The following is a 21,906-nucleotide window of genomic DNA, read 5'->3' on the forward strand; positions in this document are numbered from 1 at the left end:
TACATATATGCGCAAACACCAAAGGCTGTCGTACTCATCTATGGGGGTTAATTTTAATAACTTAACAGCCATTAAGCAAGTGGATGTCGGGGTCCCCCCGTTTTCATTAATTACTCCCCGCGTGTTGAAATCTGCACTTTTCAATGCGCGTTCTGTCAATAACAAGGCTGTGATGTTATCTGACATCATTATAGAAGAAAAATTAGACCTTGTGTGTTTAACTGAAACCTGGCACAAAGAGTCTGATGGCCTTCTTTTTAATGAACTTACTCCTGCTGGATATGGATTGTTTAATTTCCCTCGATCCTCTGGTCGAGGAGGGGGAATTATTGTACTGTATAATCACCAATTTATCATGAGTCCTGTGGATGTCCCTCAGTTCAACTCATTTGAATGTCTTGTACTGACTGTATCTGCCTCTCTCCCCACTGCCATAGTCACTATCTATAGGCCTCCTAAGATAAACAAAGACTTTTTGTCTGAATTTGCAGATATGTTGTCCCTGTTGTGCCTCAAATTTGAGAGAATTCTCATTTTGGGTGATTTTAACATCCACATGGACAAAAAAGATTCTACAGCAACAAAAGACTTTTCATCCTTATTGGAGTGCTTTGATTTGAACCAGCTAGTGGAGTGTCCCACTCATAATAAAGGCCACACTCTTGATCTGGTGATTTTAAACGGTTCATTTGTGTCTCAGTTGTCCACCTCTGACTTCGGGCTATCTGATCATCTTGCTGTATGTTTCAACATGGAGCTACCTGACATTAACACTGCTTCTTTGCGTACTATAAGCTATCGCAAATGGAGATCTATTGCCCCCACTGATTTTGCTGAATATATTGACTCTTCCTTAAGCTGTTTCTCTCCATCTGATACATTGGAAGACAAAGTCGTCATGATTAACTCTGTTCTCTCATCTGGTTTGGATTTATTTGCCCCGTTGAAATCTCGATCTGTTTCCTTTCGACGTTCCTCTCCTTGGTATAATGACAATCTGCGTGCAATGAAGACATCATGTCGTGCAATGGAGCGTAGGTGGCGTGTGTCCGGCCTGACTGTTCATCTGCAGGCATGGAAAGACCACCTACTTGAATATAAGTCTAATATTGCAGCGGCAAGATCTGCATACTTTGCTCAGATTGTTGAAAACAATGAGAATAACCCCAGACAATTGTTTCATTCCATCAACAAGCTACTTAAATGTGATAATTCTATGACTGGTTCTGCCTCAACCTACCTTTGTAATAAGTTTCTTGATTTCTTTAGCTCTAAGATTGATCATGCTCGAAAATGTATTATTTCTCTACCTTTGTCTGTTTCTTCTTTTTCTGCTTCAGTATTTACTGGTACTCATTTCTCAAACTTCTCCTTAATGGATATGAATTCTCTATCAAATGAGGTTTCAAAAATGAAAGCTGCCACTTCCATTGTTGATCCTGTACCAACCAAGTTGTATCAGACGTGTTTTAGCATGTTATGTCCAGCTGTATTAAACATCATCAATGATTCTTTGTGTACTGGTGTAGTGCCAACAGCATTTAAAATTGCTGCTGTGACTCCCGTACCCAAAAAAAAATAATAATAACATCACTTTTGATAATCTCAATAATTTCCGTCCTATATCCAATCTTCCATTTCTCGCCAAAATTTTGGAGCGAATTGTTGCAAATCAATTGAATTCACATCTTACCATAAATAACCTTTTTGAGCCCCTTCAATCAGGATTCCGTAAACTCCACAGCACTGAAACAGCTTTAGTCAAAGTCACTAATGACTTACTAATGGCTTCGGACTCTGGCTGTCTTTCCTTGTTGATTCTTCTTGATCTCAGTGCCGCATTCGACACTGTTGATCATTCAATTTTACTTACTCGGCTGGAATCTGTCTTTGGTGTCTCTGGGATTGCACTAAATCGGTTTAAGTCTTATCTTTCAGATCGGAAACAGTTCATTACTATGGGTGGTTGTAGGTCTGATACTGGTGTTGTAAAATCTGGTGTTCCTCAAGGATCAATTTTGGGACCTCTACTTTTTAGTATTTACATTTACCCTTTGGGTCAACTATTAAGATCACTTGGTCTCAATTTCCACTTTTATGCAGATGACACTCAGGTTTATGTACATTCAAAGCCTGATGTTAATGTGGCTGTGTCTTTTCTCTCTCAATGTATTTCTGAGATAAAAAAATGGATGACTGGTAATTTTTTGTACCTGAACAGTGAAAAGACAGAGGTAATGCTTATTGGCTCACCCTACCAGTTACGTAAGGCTGGGTCTCTAACATTAGATGTGGATGGCTCTTCACTGGACTTTAAAACTAAACTGAAAAATTTAGGGGTGATCTTTGATGCTCATTTAACATTTGTTCCACATGTCCAGAATACTGTTAAGACATCTTTTTTTCATCTTAAAAGTATTGCTAAACTGCGCCCAATGCTGTCACTCCCGGTTGCTGAAAAACTGATTAATACCTTTGTGTTTTCACGCATTGATTATTGCAATGCTTTATTGGTGGGGGTCCCAAACGCTACCCTAAATAAACTACAGCTGGTCCAAAATTCAGCCGCCAGAATACTGACTGGAGCCAAGATGAGGGATCACATCACTCCAGTCTTGAAGTCTCTACATTGGCTCCCTGTCAGATTTCGGGTTGACTTCAAAGTCCTTATGCTTACATATAAGGCTTTAAATAATTTGGCTCCACACTATCTCACTGAGCTTTTAGTATCCTACACCCCTGTGCGTGCTTTGCGCTCCTCTGAAACTGGCCTTTTACAAGTTCCTAATACCCGTTTAAAATCTATGGGTGATAGGGCATTTTCAGCTGTCGCTCCTAGGCTTTGGAATTCCTTGCCTGCTCCAATTAGGCAAGCAGAATCCCTTAGTGTTTTTAAATCCTCCCTTAAAGCTTATTTCTTTAGGGTAGCTTTTACTTAAAATTGATCTCTCTTTTAACTGACCTATGTTCTTATTTTGTGTGGTTTTATATTTGACTTGTTTTATGTATTGCTTGTATAATTGCTTGTTACTTTTCCCTTGTGCAGCGCTTTGAGATGCTACTTTAAAGGCGCTATAGAAAATAAAGTTTATTATTATTATTATTATTTAATTAGAAATTCCTCAACAATTAGTTCAACTTTAGCCGTCTGATCTAAACACTTCACAAGCGACTGCTTCGGTGTGGCAGTTCAATGCTGGTTTGTCCAGGGGCCCGTTTCAATAAGGAGGTTCAACCAACTCTGAGTTTAAACTTGAACTCTGGGTTGGTTTACTCTGAGATGGTAAGCTCTGAGTTTTCGGTTACAGAAAAGCTGATCTGAGTTAGTCCAATCGACTCTGAGTAGGTTGACTCTGAGTTAAGCGCGTGCACAGCCACAATGAAAAGCCATCATCAATGGAGCTCAGATATTACGATTTACCATGGCAACAGCACGTGACAAAGAGGTCTTAATCATTTTTACTACTAAAACAAAAGTTGTTACTTTTGAAAGTGTTACTGCAAGTGTACAGCAACTACGAGCATATATTTGAAAGAAAAGAGTTGTTTTTGTAAATTGCTACTCTAGTAAATGCGGACATTTAATTTGCTGATATAGTCATATAATGATATAATTTATATATCTAAAATGACTGCAAAAAATAATAATTTCGCTCACATAAATGTAAGCGGATATGACAAAAAACACTCAGGGTCTCAAAATCCTCTCGGGACATAAATTTAACTTTCTACAAATGAATGCAACATCATCATCTACAAGATTATCTATAAAAGTACATGACATTTTAGTCACTAAGACGATCTATGCACCTAAGTATATCATATTAGCTTTACAAGTCATTTCAATTTACTGTTTTAATTTTTTTTTTAGTTGAAAGTTTAGTGTAATATATAAAAATATAAAGTCGTAAGTTAAAATGGTTTGCACTGGCAATTTAATTATAACTTAAAGACAGCTAAAAAATTTTTTACAGTGTACATGATAAAAATGTGCACAATGAATGAATGTACTAAAGCAACTAACAAGATTAAACACCGCTACTCCTTTAAAAATGGAGAAGAGACCACAAGAAACTTAGAGTTTACAGGATAAAACCTGCTCCCGACCAGGTTAGGTTCAGAGAGTATGTTACTCCGGAAACAGACTCTGAGTATAAGTTACCTCTCCTTCTGAAACAGGCTTGACTTACCCCGCTGTCTCAGGTTTAACCTACCTCCCTTTTTGAAACGGAAAACTCAGAGTTTCTCTTATTTCAGGGTTAACAAACTCAGAGTTTTCACTTAACCACCTTTCTGAAACGGGCCCCAGGAATCCACTCATCAAAGATGTTGCAGTCCTTACTTTGTTGGATCCGACCTTAAATCCACAACCCGTAAGTAAACACATATTAAGCAGGGCTGCACGATAACTTGCACGCGATTGTCACGCGAATCTCGTCGTTAGTAGTAAAGCGGCATCACCTGCTCCCAGAACCGGCTGCCGGTTCTGAAACCAGCTGATGGTGATTTACTACTAATCAATGAACCGGCTTTACTGAAGAGATGCACGAGACAATCGCATGCGAATTATCAGCAGTCCTAACTTTTAAATTACATTATGGAGCCAGAGAAAACTGAAATGATATGTTGTAAACAGTTATGCAAGGCTAACGTGTTTGCTAATTAGATGCTAAAGTGTTGTTTTGTAACTTTAAAGTCTTTGGTAGCCACCGGTTTTGATAGAATATCTGTTGGAAATCAGACGTTGTTTGTATTCTTAAGTTACAGACACAAGCCCTTTTGGTGTATGTTTGTTTATTGAGTTAAACATGGTAAAGTTAAAATCTCTTAGTCTCTGTGTCTATTGGTTTACTAACCTAACATTTAGGGGTAGTTTCCCGGACAGGGATTAGCTTAAGCCAGGACTAGGCCTTAGTTTAATTAGGACATATAACTAGTTTTAACAAAAATGTCTTACTAAAAACATTACTTGTGTGCATTTTGAGGCAAAACAAAGGGAACTGATGTATTTTAAGATATGTCTGTGCAAGTAGTTTTCAGTTTGGACAGCTCTTACATTTATTTTAGTCTAGGACTAGTCTAATCCCTGTCCAGGAAACCGCCCCTTAGTGTCCAGAAACTAACACTTAGTTTAATTCCATGGGTAACTTTATTTCAACTGCGTATTTCACTCATAAAATAACAGGCCTATCAGAAGAGTGAGAGTCAGAGTGAGCGTCGTGCATCAGAGCTCCGTCGATTTTATCATCCAAATCCTATTTTCTGACTACCTTGTTCCTATTTATATAATATAACATATTCGTTTATCTCAAGAATACTTTACCGTGACGACTATTGAGCAGTACTACCACGTGAAACGATTTATCACTGCTAAACACCCAGTGTTAGCATATAGCCCGCTAGCATCAACAAACAGGTGCCGGTTTTAGTTACCATTTTGCCGATCTAATGGCGGACTCATCCACTGTATGCTATTCAGACCTCTCCTCACCTGAGCGGGAAGCTGTGGAGCAGTTGATACCCGGTTATCGCAGATCCTACGCGAAGTACAGCGCCCAGTTCACCCAGGCTCCAGACATCCACAAGCGACCGAGAAGTGCAAAAAGCGAACACCCTGCGCGGTGCAGCTTCACGGACCGCGCTCGAGGGAACGGAGACGCCATCGCCCAGAATGAAAGCGATCGGGAAGCCGTGGAGGAGCCGCTGCCCGGCCGTCGCAGATTCAGCTTGCCTCACATCACACTGGCTACAGACGTCCGCAGGCGATCGGGGCGTGCTGCGAGTGAGCTTCCCTCGCGATGTAGCTTCACGGACCGCGTCCAGGTGACCGAAGACACCATCACCCAACATGAAAGCGGTAAGACTCCGCTTGTTATTGTAACCTGCATTACTTGCCACATGTACAGTTTAGCTGCTTCCATCAGCACAGAGGGGTTTACTTGTGCTAAGTGTATTGAAGTAGTAAGGCTGACGGAGAAGATCGCAGAACTAGAAGCGCGCATCCAAACGCTAGTTGATGACAGCAATACCGCTAATGCTACAAACGCTAATACCGCTAATGCTACAAACGCTAATACCGCTAATGTTACAAACGTTAATACCGTTAATGCCACAAACGCTAATACCGCTAATGCTACAAACACTGTTTCGGGTGCGCCTAGTGTTAAACGTAATACACATAGCTCGGTTCCATCATCTGAGTCAAGGGGGCCGACTAACTGGGTGACTGTCAGGCGGCAAAGTCGTTTCCGGTGCCCACCCAAGACCCCCCTGGTAATTTCAAACAGGTTCGATATTCTAAGCAACACACCGACTGAGACGTCTGTTAAAAGTGCCTTGGTCATTGGAGATTCGATACTTAGGAACGCAAACATTGAGGCACCAGCCACCATAGTCGATTGTATACCGGGAGCCAGGTCTTCAGAAATTAGATCAAAACTTAAAGTGCTGGCTAATGCTAAGCGTAAGTTTTCTAAAATTGTTATTCACGCCGGCACGAATGACACCAGACTCCGCCAGTCGGAGATCACCAAAGATAATATTAAAGAGATATGTGAAATTGCTAAAACAATGTCAGACAATGTAATATGCTCTGGTCCCCTCCCCGCCTACCGGGGTGATGAAACTTACAGTAGATTATTGTCTCTTCACGACTGGATGTCAAAATGGTGCCCTCAGCATAACGTAGGGTTTATAGACAATTGGAAGACCTGACCTGCTAAAGAGAGATGGCCTCCATCCATCTCAGGAAGGAAGGGCGATTCTCTCTATAAATCTGACCAATAGTCTTACTTCGAATACAGTCTGACTATCCAGGGTACAAGTCAGACAACAGACGGATCGGCTTAACCGTCCATCTGTTAGCTGCCGTGATATGTCAAGATCACTTATATCCCAGCACTTCGAGTCAATCTTACCAGAATATCAACACATTTCAACTGTATCTGTTCCCCGAACAAATAAATACAGAGCACCGCTTGCCACATCTGGTACAAATCTGATTAATATAAAATTAGAAAAAAATACTTTAACAGATGAACCTCGAATGTTAAAATTCGGCCTTCTTAACATTAGATCGCTTACCAATAAAGAACCTATTGTCAATGAAATAGTTACAGACCAAAACTTAGATGCACTCTGTTTAACAGAAACCTGGATTAAAGCAGACGACTACATTAGTTTAAACGAATCCACCCCACAAGACTATTATTATAAACACGAACCTCGATTAAAGGGGAGAGGGGGTGGTGTAGCTACAATATACAACAAAATTTTTAAAGTAAACCAAAAATCTGAAGTAAAATTTAAATCATTCGAACTAATGTTGTTAAACATGGAAATAACCGATCGTAACCACAAACAGCTCTCTTTTGCCTTAGCTACAATCTATAGACCTCCGGGCCACCATGCAGATTTCCTTAAAGAAATAGCAGATTTCCTGTCTGAGCTTGTAGTCACTGTAGATAAAGCTCTTATCGTTGGTGATTTTAATATTCATGTGGATAACCCAAAAGATGCACTAGGACGTGCATTTATGGATGTTCTAAATTCTCTCAATATTAGACAAAACGTGACAGGGCCAACGCATACTCGTAAGCACACATTAGACTTAATTCTGTCACTCGGGCTCAATATTAATGACATCGAAATATCACCTCAGAGTGATGCAGTTTCTGACCATTACCTTGTGTCATACACTGTACTTCTAGATAGGATCACTCAATCCACAACATGCTACAGATTAGCCAGAACAATAATTTCCACCACTAAAGATAGATTTTTTAGCACTCTTCCAGACCTGTCCCAAATTAAACAAGTAGCAGATAACTCTGACGATCTAGATATTGTAATAGAAAACCTAAACAATGTCTGTTCTAACACATTGGATGCCGTTGCTCCCATTCGAAAAAAGAGAATCAAAGAAAAACCGCCAGCTCCATGGTATGATCATCACACTGCAGCACTCAAAAAGGCAACTAGGAAAATGGAAAGAAATTATAGAAGCACAAAGTTAGAGGTATGGCGTGCAGCATGGAAAGAGAGTGTTAAACAATACAGACAGGCTATTAAAACCGCCAGATCTACCTATCTTAGCAAGCTTATAAATGAGAATCATAATAACCCTCGTTTCCTCTTCAGCACCGTTGCAAAACTGACTAGAAATAAAGAACAAACAGAAACCAATAGTAAACTTCAACACAATAGTAACGACTTCATGAACTTCTTTTCTAACAAAATTACGGCTATAAGGGAAAACATCGTAGCTACCCAGGCAGCCACCACTCAACCCGTTAGTTCACTTAACACTAGACTACCATACGAACATCTTGATTCATTTAAACCTACTACAATAGATGAGCTCTCTAGACTAGTTACATCATCCAAATCATCATCCTGTATATTAGACCCCGTTCCCACAAAACTGCTTAAAGAGGTATTCCCTGTAGTGTCAACCCCGGTTCTAAATATCTTTAACTCATCCCTAGAAATAGGATACGTTCCAACAGCTTTCAAACTAGCAGTTATTAAACCGCTGATTAAAAACCGCAGCTTGATCAGGGAGAGCTTAATAACTTTAGACCAATCTCAAATCTCCCTTTTCTTTCGAAAATATTAGAAAAGGTAGTGGCAAGCCAGTTACGCACATTCTTGACAAATAATAGTACGTATGAAAAGTTCCAATCAGGATTCAGGCCCCACCATAGCACAGAGACAGCGTTGCTTAGAGTTACAAATGACCTCCTATTAACATCCGATTGTGGTGAAATCTCAATTCTTATATTATTAGACCTTTGTGCAGCCTTTGACACAATAGATCATACAATCTTACTCAATAGACTAGAAAACTATGTTGGTATCAGTGGTCAGGCGCTAGCCTGGTTTAGGTCGTATCTAACCAATCGCTATCACTTTGTTTATGTAAACGAGGAAGAGTCATATCACTCCCTGGTTAAATACGGTGTACCGCAGGGATCGGTTTTAGGTCCTATTCTGTTCTCGTTATACATGTTACCTCTAGGAGACATTATCAGGAAACATAACTTAAGTTTTCACTGCTATGCGGATGATACCCAGCTTTACATCTCCTCACATCCCAGCGAAACACACACGTTTTCTAAGCTAACAGACTGCCTTAGCGATGTTAGTGACTGGATGGCACATAACTTTCTTAAGCTGAATTCCAATAAGACAGAGATACTTATTATTGAACCGAATCGCTACAATCATAATATGTCAGATTACAAGTTGCACATAGATGGCTGCACTGTGGTGCCATCTTCCACGGTTAGGAACTTAGGTGTGATGTTCGACAGCAACTTATCCTTCGATAGTCATATCGCCAACGTCTGCCGCACAGCATTCTTCCATCTTAGAAATATCTCGAAAATACGCCATATACTGTCTACATCTGACGCAGAGAAGCTTATCCATGCTTTTATGACCTCTAGAATAGACTATTGTAACTCGCTACTCGGGGGATGCCATGCAAATCAAGTAAACAAGCTTCAGCTAGTTCAAAACGCTTCCGCAAGGGTACTTACTCGAACTAAAAAGTATGACCACATAAGCCCAATTCTGGCATCTTTACACTGGCTACCAGTTAAATATCGCATACAATTTAAAATATCACTAATCACCTACAAAGCTTTAAATGGCCTAGCACCCTCATATCTTAGAGAATTACTATCAGAATACAATCCATCACGTACACTACGGTCGCAAAATTCTGGTCTCTTGATTATCCCTAGACTATCAAAAGTGTCTAAAAGTGGAAGGTCATTTTCCTACTTAGCCCCTAAGCTCTGGAATGATTTACCAACCGATGTCCGAGAATCAGACACAGTCGATAATTTTAAATCTAGACTTAAAACTTTTCTCTTCAACAAAGCATTCGCATAATTTGTCTAGTAAAAGTACTTAACTCGAAATAGTTATCTGTACGGAACAAAGCACTCGCGGTCATAACACAGATCAACCAAATAAATAAATAAAAATCTTATCTTAACCTATAGTCGGATTGCAATTTTGGAACTTTCATGTTCTTGTGAATAGTATGCCATACAAACCCGTTTGCCACTGAACCTGCATTAACGACGACAGTGGGGCCTCCAGCCTTAGTCAAACGGGTTGGCACGTATAGTTGGGTTGTGATTTTGGTGCTTTCTTTGTATTGCAAATAGTATGCCATACAGACCCGTTTGCCACTGAACCTGCATTAACGACGACAGTGGGGCTTTTGGCCTTAGTCAAACGGGTTGGCACGTATGGTTGGGTTGTGATTTTGGCGCTTTCTTTCTATTGCGAATAGTATGCCATACAGACCCGTTTGCCACTGAACCTGCATTAACGACGACAGTGGGGCTTCCGGCCTTAGTCAAACGGGTTGGCACGTATGGTCGGGTTGCGATTTTGGCGCTGTCTTGTGAATAGTATGCCATACAGACCCGTTTGCCACTGAACCTGCATTAACGACGACAGTGGGGCCTCCAGCCTTAGTCAAACGGGTTGACATGTATGGTCAGGTTGCGATGTTGGCGTTTTTTTTGTGATCTTGTAAATAGTATGCAATAAAGACCCGTTTGCCACTGAACCTGCATTAACGACGACAGTGGGGTTACAGGCCTTAGTCAAACGGGTCGACAGGTTTCATTTTCTCTTAAAAATCGGAAGGTGACCCTTAGTTACCTATATACCGTCGCAGTGGGCCCCCAATTTGCAAAATCCTCAACTGTGGATAATATAATTATGCCGCAATAGTTAGTCTGTCTGAAACTAAGCTGATTAAACCACATCACTGTGTGACACTTGCATTACATGTGAACGGCCCCTACGCTAATATGATTTTGTTTTTCTCTCCCTGTCTCGTCCTTGGGTCCCATTGACCCTGAGGACAATGGGACAAACAGACCCAGTTCCGGTAGATGTGAAAGTCGGCACACCTCTGATCTACTGGTCGTCCTTCAATGTGATGCCCAGCTGATGCCTGACCAACAACCACCGGCAGGACCCGCTTAATATCCGCTTAATCTCTGCTTAATCTCCGCTTAATCTCCGCTTAAGCTCCTTATCCGTTAATATGTGTGTATATACATGTATATCTCCCAAGGGTTTTTCCCTCCTAGGACTTTTATTTTTATTTCCTCGGCTAAACAACCCGGGGTTTTTGTTTTTTTTCTCCTAGGGGGTTTTTTACCCCGGGGAGGTAGCCTGCTTGGGCTTAACTTAGCTTCTTCTTCTCGACGTTACATTAGTAATATGCTCGCTCATAATGTCACGTCATAGCCGCAGCAAATCTGACTGCTTATGCTATTGTGTATTATGTTATGCTATCTGTCGTTTTTCTGTGCTTTTACTGCTTCTATTAATGTAAAGCTGCTTTGAAACAATTGAGTATTGTGAAAAGCGCTATATAAATAAAATTGAATTGAATTGAATTGAATTGAAAGAGAGGCTCATGAATATTACTTATTACATGCCAAAACGACCTGTTTTTAGCAGAGCACCTGAAAGAGATTGTTTTTGGTACTTAAACAGCAAATATATATTCTTAAGGACATCATAACCTAAAATAAAACTCTAGAAAGCCTAAAAATATGTGACCTTTAATATATTGTAATTTGTAATTTATTCCTGTGATTAAAGGTGCAATTTGTAAGATAGTTGCAGTAAAATGTCCAAAAACCACTAGGCCAGTGTTATATATTTTGTCCAGCTGATTACTATCAATATCTGTAATGTTTTCAACTACTTGTAAATCGTGAGAAAATTTCCATTCAAAACATTGACACGGGGCAGTGCAGTCTCCTGTCAATGACGTTAATATCCATGTGACCCTTTGTTACCGCCTTTGCTGACGTAACCCACATGACATCACTGGTCGAGCTCGAAAAAATAAAATGGCGGCCAAGGAAGCGACTGGAGCATAAATTTTGTGTAAATAAACGTATATTTTCACATTTTACACATTTTAATTGCATTTCTAGCGAGAAATTAGTATTGTAGTTTTCAAATATGTGATTAGTTATCACAAAGGCGCTCTCTGTTCATATTTCAAACACGCTGCCTTTGAAGTGCATTGGAAAGCCTTTCTCTGAGCGGCCTTCAGGCCTCCGAGGCCGAAGTCATTTCCTCATGAGGCAGCGAGGCAACAAGTCCTCACAGTCCTCACTGCCTTGAGTTTTCGGACGCAGCCAGTGTCGTGGACAATGCGGAACTATGCGCTTGCTTATGGACTTATGGATAACTCTTTACCGTCTGCCGCTGGTTGTGTCAGCTCCTGTTAGCGTAAGGGCCAACCAAACGACCCAAGAAGAGTTTGGAACAAAACGAGAGAGGATCGATTTGTTGTTGCATTATCTGGATGGAGAGAGCTTCACGACAACATTTAACTAGACCGAGATTCTGATCCTGCTTGTGTTTTACGCGATGGGTGAGTTGTTTTGATTTGTAACCCTTCAAAAAACGTATGCTATTATATTGATGACAACATTACTGTAATCAGCGCGTCTTCCCGCGGGCAATATGCACATCAAAGGTATTGTGAGATTCTGATCCTGCTTGTGTTTTACGCGATGGGTGAGTTGTTTTGATTCGTAACCCTTCAAAAAACGTATGCTATTATATTGATCACAACATTAGTGTGTCGATTGTAATCAGCGCGTCTCCCCGCGGACGATATGCACATCAAAGGTATTGTACAGCAATATAAATGGTCATTTTAAGACACTTCACAATAAGATTTGTACTCTCAATACATTATGTGAAAAATCATTGTAGATTGTAAGTTGAAAACTTAATTCTGTGCTGTGTTAACCATCGAATTTGGACTAATACTGTAATATCTATGACTGAAAATTTCGTTTTGAACATCACATATAAACTTACATAATGAAATAAACGATGTCATCAAATGCAACATTTATAAGACTTGATTACCTTATCCATCAACTAGGGCTGCACGTTTTCAAGTTTTTAATTAACCGTTAACCGACACCCTTAGCGGTTAATACTCGGTTAACCATATTATGCGCAAGGCAACCCAGAGATACAGACACACGAGAAAGGGGTAGTTATTAATTTTTAACACCTTTAATAACTGGTTGGACCACATTTAAAACAAAATTAATTTATAGAAATAAAACGCAGTGGTAAGGACAGAGCAGCTTAAGTATGTCACTGACTTTTGCGTTCGCGGGGATGGTAGGCTGGGCAAAGGTACTCGCAGGCTCCGCGGCCGCCTCTCTATGATGCCCGGGTGTTGGCTGGGTTTGTCGCAATAGTCGGTGAAACGGTGATTGCCGGTGCTTCAGCCTCTCACCGGTTAGATCACTTGCCCACCCCGACACTGTCTTTCACCGTCGTTTTGATATTTTCTTGTAATTAAATCATTTAGCTACGTTAGAGAGAGCAAACACTTATAACTGAATGTGTCTGCTGCATGAATTCACAGCGGACCTGAACGCGCGTCACATCACAGAGCAGCAGGTGTCAGATTTCATTTATTTCTGTCAGAGTTTGCGAGGCAATGACATATGACTGAATGACATATATGATGTTTAATATAAGCGAGATCGTTTTGTTGTATTTTTTATCAAGAAAAATAATAAACCCATCATTCAAGCAGCGCTTTATGGAGGAGTAGCCGGTTGCACTGCTTTGACGAGTTCTGCGAGAATTACCTGCGCACATTGACTCAAGCACTTAATTAAACCAGCTGTTTATTCATAAGCACGCAAATTCATACGCGATTTAATGCAGCTTACGCAAGCGCTGCATTTAAACAATTGCGTAATTCAAAGGTGAAAGTAAAATGCGCACGTCTGCATGCATTAACCGGTGGGAAAATTCTGTCACCGCAGCAACCCTAGGTTGTATATGAAGTATATAAGCACTGCATTGCAATACTTGCATTTTGCCTTGTCATTCTCGATTTTAAAGTGCTCCCACGCTGTGCTTTTCTTTGCCCGCTTCATATTAGAAAACTGCTACTACTTGTGGACATTACAAATGTCTGGGAGTGCTTTGGCAGTCTCTGGTGGTGCAAAAATGTATTACAACTAAATTCAATGCACGCCATTGATGCCAATTAACCGAGCAAAATGTTTCACTCGGTTAAACAATTTTTAACGGTTAATCGGTTAACCATGGACACCCCTACCATCAACGTGATTTCTCGTTCTCGTCTGATTGATAGCCATCAGCGGTTGAGTTAAAGACTACAAATCCCATAATTCCACACTGCTTCAGAGCGTCAGTAAACAACATCATTGTTGTTGTTTGATCTGGCGCCATCCATCGGCGAAAATAATACAAACTGTATCTTTAATGTTGAATTTTCAGCATTATTACTCAGTCTTCAGTGTCACATGATCTATCAGTTCATTCTTATATGCTGATTTGCTGCTCAATAAACATTTCTGATTATTATCAAAGTTGACTGTTGTGTTAAGAAATATTTTAGTGTTATTTTAGTGTTACCTTTAAATGGTAAGTTGCACTACTGTTTGTTAGAAATGAGAGTAAAGATTTTCATCACAGAAATAAATTCTGCATATTCACTAAGAAAACGGGTCATGATCTAAATTGTGATAATATTTCAAAACATTTCTTTTTTCACTGTATGTTTTGTCAAATAAATCAATCACAGCCTTTTGAACAGTAGTGTTTAAGTTTGAGGTTTTACTTACTAGCCATACGGTTCATACATAGCACCTTAGAGATGTTTTCTGACAGGTCAGCATGGACAAATCTACAAAGATAATATGCAATTTGTCACAGAGCAAACAATATTTAGGATGCAGTGCAAAAGGAAACAAGCAAGAGTAGAGGTAAAATGCTGAAAAGTATAGAATACAAAAACAGAATATATAAAAAATGTAACACAAGGTTACGTTGTGGTGCATATGAAGTGATTTCATGAGTTTTTTTCTACTCACCTGAGTTTTCAACATCTCTGTCAGCAGCTCCCTACGAAAATGCTGAAATCTTGAGCTTCTTTTCTATTATAGAGGTTTTTTATCACTCCTGAAATCAGAGAACAACTTTTTGTCTATATTAGTTTACGATAAAACATTTGTAATACTTTCAGCAAATTTTGACGCTTCATGTTAAGTTGCTACTGTCTATTGAACAGTACTAGAGGTCGACCGATTTATATCGGGCTTTAGCCAATTTTGCTGCAAAATTAGGGAGATTAATAAGCAGGCGCATCTGCGGGCACCTAAGTGTTGTTGTAGAACTCGTGACGCTGCCTAGGGATGTGCCGAGCGAGGCTTTTGAAGCAGTGACGCTTCTATAGTAGAGCCCGACCGATTTATCGTTTTGCCGATTTTATCGGCCGATATGAGCATGTCGCAGATATATCTGTATCGGCGTATAAGCCGCAGATATGCGCCGATATGAACATTTGTTACAGAACGCATTAAATGCATTTGAAAGATGTAAGTACTTGTTTGTCCAGCAGAGTGCGCCATACTGGTTGCTAATGGCGACCCAGATCACTCACTGTAGTGACACCATCCAATCCCCCACCCCCTTCACCTCAGTTCAGTCAGGCTCTCAGTTCAGGTGGCATGGAAGCAGTCACGCAGTGTCTTCTTCACAACATTTTTACACCTGGTATTAAGACGCGCTTTGGTCGATTGGATTATAAATGGCAAGAGAGACGCATTCCCGCTTACATTTGGTGTTTTTAATCTGTCTCTTTGTTGACTTGCGAGTTAAAACGCAAGCGGGAGAAATGAAGCGAGACGGAGAAATGACACGTTTAAACTACGCGCAGCCGTGCACTTATATATCACTATATGAGATTACTGCTGCTTTTGTTGTTAGTTTACATGCTAATTTCAGAGCAATTGATTCAATAAGCTCGCGCAACTCTACACCCTTGCTAAATAAAAGAGGCGGAGCGAAGACGCTTTAGTTTTATAAAAGTCTAAAGTTTGCACGGAACCCTGGGTTTGTGTTATAAAAACATTGTGCACAACATTAAACAAAGCGTTCATTAGTATGTGCTCCGTCAAGCATTGTCTTCGTAACTGTGAGTGGCTAACTAATTTGTGAAGAACACAACTTACTGTAAAGCTAATATTAATCAATGATAAGTTTCTCTTTATAACGTTATTCTTGTCAAAACTGCAAATGATGCAAGTTTTATGTATTTTGTTCTCTTTGTGTTTTAAAGTTATTTATAATAAGTCAAGTTTACTGTTTAGTGCACTGATATCCAACTAATTTTGGATAATAAAGTTTATTGTTAACTTCTTGCCTATAGTACATATCTTTGTCACATCAATATAAGTTTTGGATCACCACATTTGTGAGTGATCACCACATTTGTGAGTGATCATTGCATTGCATTGTATTTATTCATAGTATATTATGTTAAAGTATATAGTGTATTCTATGTACAGTACTTTAGTATAATATACTGTAGTATATACTGAACTATAATATACACATAAAGAATATCGGCCGATATATCGTTATCGGTCTTTTTTTACTCCTTAATATCTGTATCGGCATCGGCCCGAAAAACGCATATCGGTCGGGCTCTATTCTATAGCCAAACTGGTTTGAAGCTTCGAAGGTTTTGACATTCTAATCCACATCGCCATCTGGTGGTCAATAAATATACACAACCAGCATCATCCAGATGTTTTGTATGGCCACATCATTTCAAGATACATAGCAGTATATTACAGTATGTGTCATTTTATTGACGTCAAGTTTGTTGAGGTTTCCTTGGCTATTCTTAACTTCTAATATTATTCAATTAGGCCTGCACTATGGATAAAAAAAGTTAAAAAGTAATGCACATGAATGGAGGTGTTTGTGTTCCTGACTACACCACATTATATACATACATTGTTTGGAAACAAAAATTCACAAATACTCAAATACACATCTTTTATGCCATATTTTTATTTAAGAATATAATTTGCTCTGCTGTGCTGGGGCTTAACCGACTTCTTTTTTTACTGATCACATCCCCAGCTTTGGAAAATATGCGTTCACATGGAACAGATGTGGCAGTAAGAGCCAGAAATTTACTGGCCAGGACATAAAGGTGCAGATACACAGCCTTACGGCTTGCCAGTATTTTAGAGGGTCCTCTGTTCGAAGGAGCATCATTTAGATACCTCTTGACCCTTTATAGTGGCGTTTGCATTGCAGCTCTGGGTCTTCTGGGTCTCACTGACCCGGCTGTCCAAGAGCTCCTAAAGGTTTCCTGAAGAAGCTGGATTCAGGCCTCCCTGAGAGGTTGATGGCTCTGCTTGTGAAGAAGACTGACTGGTTGACCAGATTATTGTATTACATTCACCTGTCAACAACCGTTCAGCTTCACGAGCATTGTCCTGATTGCCAAACCCAAGGTTCTTAAAGCAGCAACATCACTAGAGCTAATATACGGATTGACTCCACATTCCGACATCGTTTGATGATGTATTGCTGCAGAGCCATCCCTAAGGATACAGCTGCTGGGTTGGTTGACAGGCCTGTTTTTTCAGCCACTCCTCGGAGAGCTCTGTTGTGGCATGTTTAAAGGGTGCCAGCCCTTCCAGGCTTAATTTCAAAGTCAACACTTGAAAGTGGCATGATGTCACTAGACATACTGGCCAAGGCAGCACCAACAGGCTCTCTGAGGTTGAGGAGTCTTTGCAGCATTTCATGGATGCTATTCCAAAAATACACATGCACAACAATGTTATAGACCTTGATACATTATAATTATTTAAAGCTTTAACTCATACATGGGCATCGAGGGCCACAGTCCTGCAGAGTTTAGCTTCAACCTTAATCGAACACACTTGAATGTCATTTCCAAACAGTCCTGAAGACTTCAATTAGATTTTTCAGCTGTGTTTGATTAGGGTTGGAGCTAAACTCTGCAGGGACACTGGCCCTCAGGACCAGGAGTTGCCCACCCCTGCTTTAACTGGAACACATCGCGCGCTGTGAAACCTGCATGATGTGTCAGTGAGGTAACGAAGCTTCGTTTTCATAGGTCTCATTTCAAGCTAGGCTCCGGAGCACTGTTTCGAAGCAGTAGTATTTCGAAAGCTCGTTATGTGTGTCGGGACAGTGTGTCGAGCGACCCACCCCTAACGCTGCCTCTTGCTGTAAGCTCGTGTGTGTGAGACTCTGCAGCTGTGGCAGCTTTTTAGTAAACGATGGCGGGATCGCACAAATTAAATATCCAGTACAACAGCGCCACGGGCTTATGTCCCGCACCGTCCGTGCTAGGGCTGCACGATTAATCGAAAAATAACCGAAACGGAAATTCAGAAACGTTAACCGACCCTATTTTATCATGTCGGTTATTTCGGTTTTTAATCCTGTTAATACTTTCCCTTTAAAACTACGGCATGTGAGGTTACGTGGCTCCGCCCCGTCCAGTCAGTAGCATAGAGACACATAGAGGAGAACTCAAACACTGTGTTAACTGAGCAGATCATTTAGTGGCAAAGAAATACGAAGTAGTCGCGCGTGTGCGGGCCGCGTGATAAAACTACGGAATGCGCGATCGGGTTTTTACCGCAAATTAGCATGACGCGTAAAAGTTTTATGTCACCTTCCGCTCAGTTGAATCTACCGATGAGTCTACGCAGCCAAACACATAACTCAGAACCGCGAGAAGATGTGGGAGCGCCCGCGCATGTTAAATAGACATGGCAGGATGAGAGAGAGAGAGAGAGAGAGAGAGAGAGAGAGAGAGAGAGAGAGAGAGAACTTCTAGTCTACATTAACACCAGAAACATTACAGATGAGAGTAAAGGTCTTGTATAGCAGTGCCCAGTTAAGGAAAACTGAATATAGAAGACAAGAAACGTGTAAAGGATACAATGTGTATTACCCTGCCACTCATCTCATTATCTGGATATAACTTATTGTGTATCTTATGGCTAGAATTAGGCATGTGGGTTGTATGAATCTTTGGTTCAATCATAAGTTCCTATTCTGAAAGTTGAATCAATTGTGCATAATAACATGTGCAGCAACTGCATATGGTCAAGTTTATTTAGTATTTTTCAGTAATGCAGTTATTTTGGGGGGAAATGTGAATAATTGCATTGCAGGCTGATTTAAGTTGTGCTCTAAATTTTCTGCTTGTGCTCCTTAAATTTTCAGTCAGGGGGAACAGTACTCCTAATGGTAAAAAAGTTAGTCTGAAGCCCTGAGGTACTAGACTTAAAAATATAGTTAGTTATTTATTTTCTACTTTTTCTTTAGGAAACTTGCAGTATACAGTAAACTAAAATGTTTTCATTTCAAGCAATGTGTGCTTTGATTTCAGTTGAAGTCAAAATATTAAATAAATAACCTTAACAACTAATACTTTCCTCTTCTCTTAATTCTTTTAAAATCACAAAGATAACAACAAATGCCCTTTCAAAAGAAAAATATATCCCACCTTTAATATCTGAGCATATTTAAAATACAAACCTTGTCAGCGAACTATGAGGCAAAAAATTATAATAATCGCTCATTAATCGTAACCGATGTCAAATGTTAAATTAACCGAGGTTTTGATTTTAGGTCAAATCGTTCAGCCCTAGTCCGTGCAAAGATTGGGCTCATTTCATGTGTCAAAACAAAACTGACACGATGGCGAAAGGTCGGAAGACCAAATCATATCCACCGAGGAAATGTTTTTGTGTTGTTACAGTAACACTTTGTTACAGTTTTGCGTTGCTCAGTCTGGATTAGCACACAACGCATCCGATTCCCGAACTGACTCCTTTGAACGGATTTGTTTGAATGAACGGTTGAAACAACAGATCTGTCCACTAGGGCTGAATGATACATTGAATTTTCATTGTCATCGCGATATGAACTCAGGCGATGAACACATCGCAACAGACAGCCTTGATGCGATGAATGAAGGGAAATCGGTAAGCGCATGTAATCAGTGTTGCCAACTATTTTCAATGGAAAGTAGCTAAAGCTTGCTTGGAAAGTCGCTAAATGCCGCTAGATTACGTCATTGCCTCATTAGCATACCAGTGACGTCATCACGTTGTATTTGCATTCTTACTACATTGGCTGTTTCACGTTTCTCTTTCTCTCATAACTTTTACAAATTAAATTTTAATACACATAAATGCCTAAAAATGTTTTCTCGTTAGTTTATCTGCTTCTGTTCTTATAAAACGAAACGTGTGTATGTTTATATTTAAATGTCCAAACAGTTTCAAAACATATGAGGATACGCTGATAAATGATGGAAAACATTGTTTTCTAGGTACATAGCTCATCAACGTGTTGATCAGCTCCATAACAGTTTGTCTGTTCTGAATGTACTGCTGCTCAGCTCACTCAAATACATTAATTTTTTTGGTACAGTGATTTTTTTTAATTCAAAGATCATTTTACATTTACACCCTGCTGCCATAAATGTAAGTCATTGCGGGATCAGCCAGCTCCGGCTTCCCGCATGCACGATTATGCCGTCTGAACGCAGAGAGATTAACCACATCTCCTGCCCTGATTGTATGCAGCTGGGAGAGAACTGGTCTGCTGCGCGAGGACTACCCCGCCTGTGAGTGCTTTGGGATGGGGGTGGAGCCTTCGGAAGCGGCGGCAGCTGCTCGTTGAGAAGCGTAAACGGCACGCGCTTTCACGCCAAAGTCTCCAAAATTCTCCAACAATGCCAGAAAAAGTCGCTAGATTTGTCGCTAGTCGCTTTTTAAAAAATAAGTCACCAAGGGGGTCTGAGAAGTCGCTAAATCTAGCGACAAAGTCGCCAAGTTGGCAACACTGCATGTAATAAATGTTTGACCTATCACGTTTAGTACTGAAGACATGGTTTGCGCGTTCATGCTATTAAGCCAATCAGAGGAACCCCCAAGTCAGCTACGCTCAGATTGATTTGTGAGGCTGTTTACACTTGGCATTAACATGTGTTTTCGTCGATCGGATCACAAGTGGACGACGTTAATGCCAGGTGTAAACGGTGTTCAAAACTTTTTGAGCTCGTCCACTTTCAACCACTTTCAACCACATCCAGAGGTGGTCGAAACCACTTTCGATCGGATCGCTTTGGAGTTGCGGAACGCACATGTGGTTGAATGCGTTCGAACAGCCACACTCGACCGCCTTCTCTCCGCCCATTTGTCTAATCTGAGGTATTGAACACAAGTTTTACGTCTTTTTGACTTCTGGCGTGAACATACGGTGAACAGCGCTATTATTAGCCTTTCATTGATAAAAATAAGCGGCTGATCTCCGTAGTTTCGTTTTGAAAGCGTGTGAAAGTTGCGCGATCCTATTTCATCAATATCGCTGAAAATTCAGAGAAAGCTCTTACATACACATGTACAAAACTCTGTGCAGCATGTTTACTTGCTAAACAAGCAGTGGACTTCGACATAAAATTAGTTTGCGTCCATATAAACTCATAATTACTCCCGCTCGGGTTTGAATGACAGCAGAGAGACTCGCCCACCGTCTCACAGACCACCCCCTCATAGTATTCAGCACAGAAGCGGTTGAAAGTGGACAAAAGAGACGGATTTAAATACCAGGTGTAAACGTAATGTGTCTCTCTCGTCCACTTGTGATCCGATCGACGAAAACACATCTTAATACCAAGTGTAAACAGCCCCTGTGAGGTGTCAGTTGCGACGCTGTGCCTGTTAGCAAAAACGATGGCGGAGGAAGGAGAGCAGAGTGAGGAAAATGTGCTGTCAGACAAAGACCTTGTGGTGAAAAGGAACAGCACTTCAGCTATATTATGGAATTATTTTGGATTTAGGAGAGATGACGCCGCAAACACAGGTACTGTGGAAATGGTGATTCACATATTACGCGCTCAAGTTCATTATTTCAAATGTAGGCGCGCAGTATGTGCACTCTGGAAGCGCCGCGGTCGCGACTCGCACATGGTGCGACATGCTCGTTTTT

At 40.4% G+C, this 21,906-nt stretch overlaps 2 protein-coding genes across 2 annotated transcripts in view; both read left to right on the forward strand.

Moving 5' to 3' along the window:
- The first annotated feature begins 5,448 nt into the window (after window positions 1-5,448).
- The window catches only part of LOC141368897 (uncharacterized), a 211,982-nt gene continuing 195,524 nt past the window's right edge, over window positions 5,449-21,906 (forward strand). Inside the window, exon 1 of the mRNA XM_073873691.1 lies at window positions 5,449-5,857. Coding sequence (XP_073729792.1) covers window positions 5,449-5,857 — 409 coding nt within the window. The remainder of the gene's footprint in view (window positions 5,858-21,906) is intronic.
- Window positions 5,865-8,740, forward strand: LOC141369021 (uncharacterized). The gene has a single exon (XM_073874007.1). It carries the CDS (start codon window positions 6,875-6,877, stop codon window positions 8,615-8,617), a length of 1,743 nt encoding a protein of 580 aa, XP_073730108.1. The 5' UTR covers window positions 5,865-6,874; the 3' UTR covers window positions 8,618-8,740.

The sequence above is a fragment of the Misgurnus anguillicaudatus genome, chromosome 12 (genome assembly GCF_027580225.2).
Source record: "Misgurnus anguillicaudatus chromosome 12, ASM2758022v2, whole genome shotgun sequence".
In the NCBI taxonomy this organism is placed as follows: domain Eukaryota; kingdom Metazoa; phylum Chordata; class Actinopteri; order Cypriniformes; family Cobitidae; genus Misgurnus; species Misgurnus anguillicaudatus.

Bases quoted from the DNA above. Each gene is read 5' to 3' on its own strand.
- LOC141369021 (XM_073874007.1), top strand. From the start codon at position 6,875: ATGTCAAGATCACTTATATCCCAGCACTTCGAGTCAATCTTACCAGAA.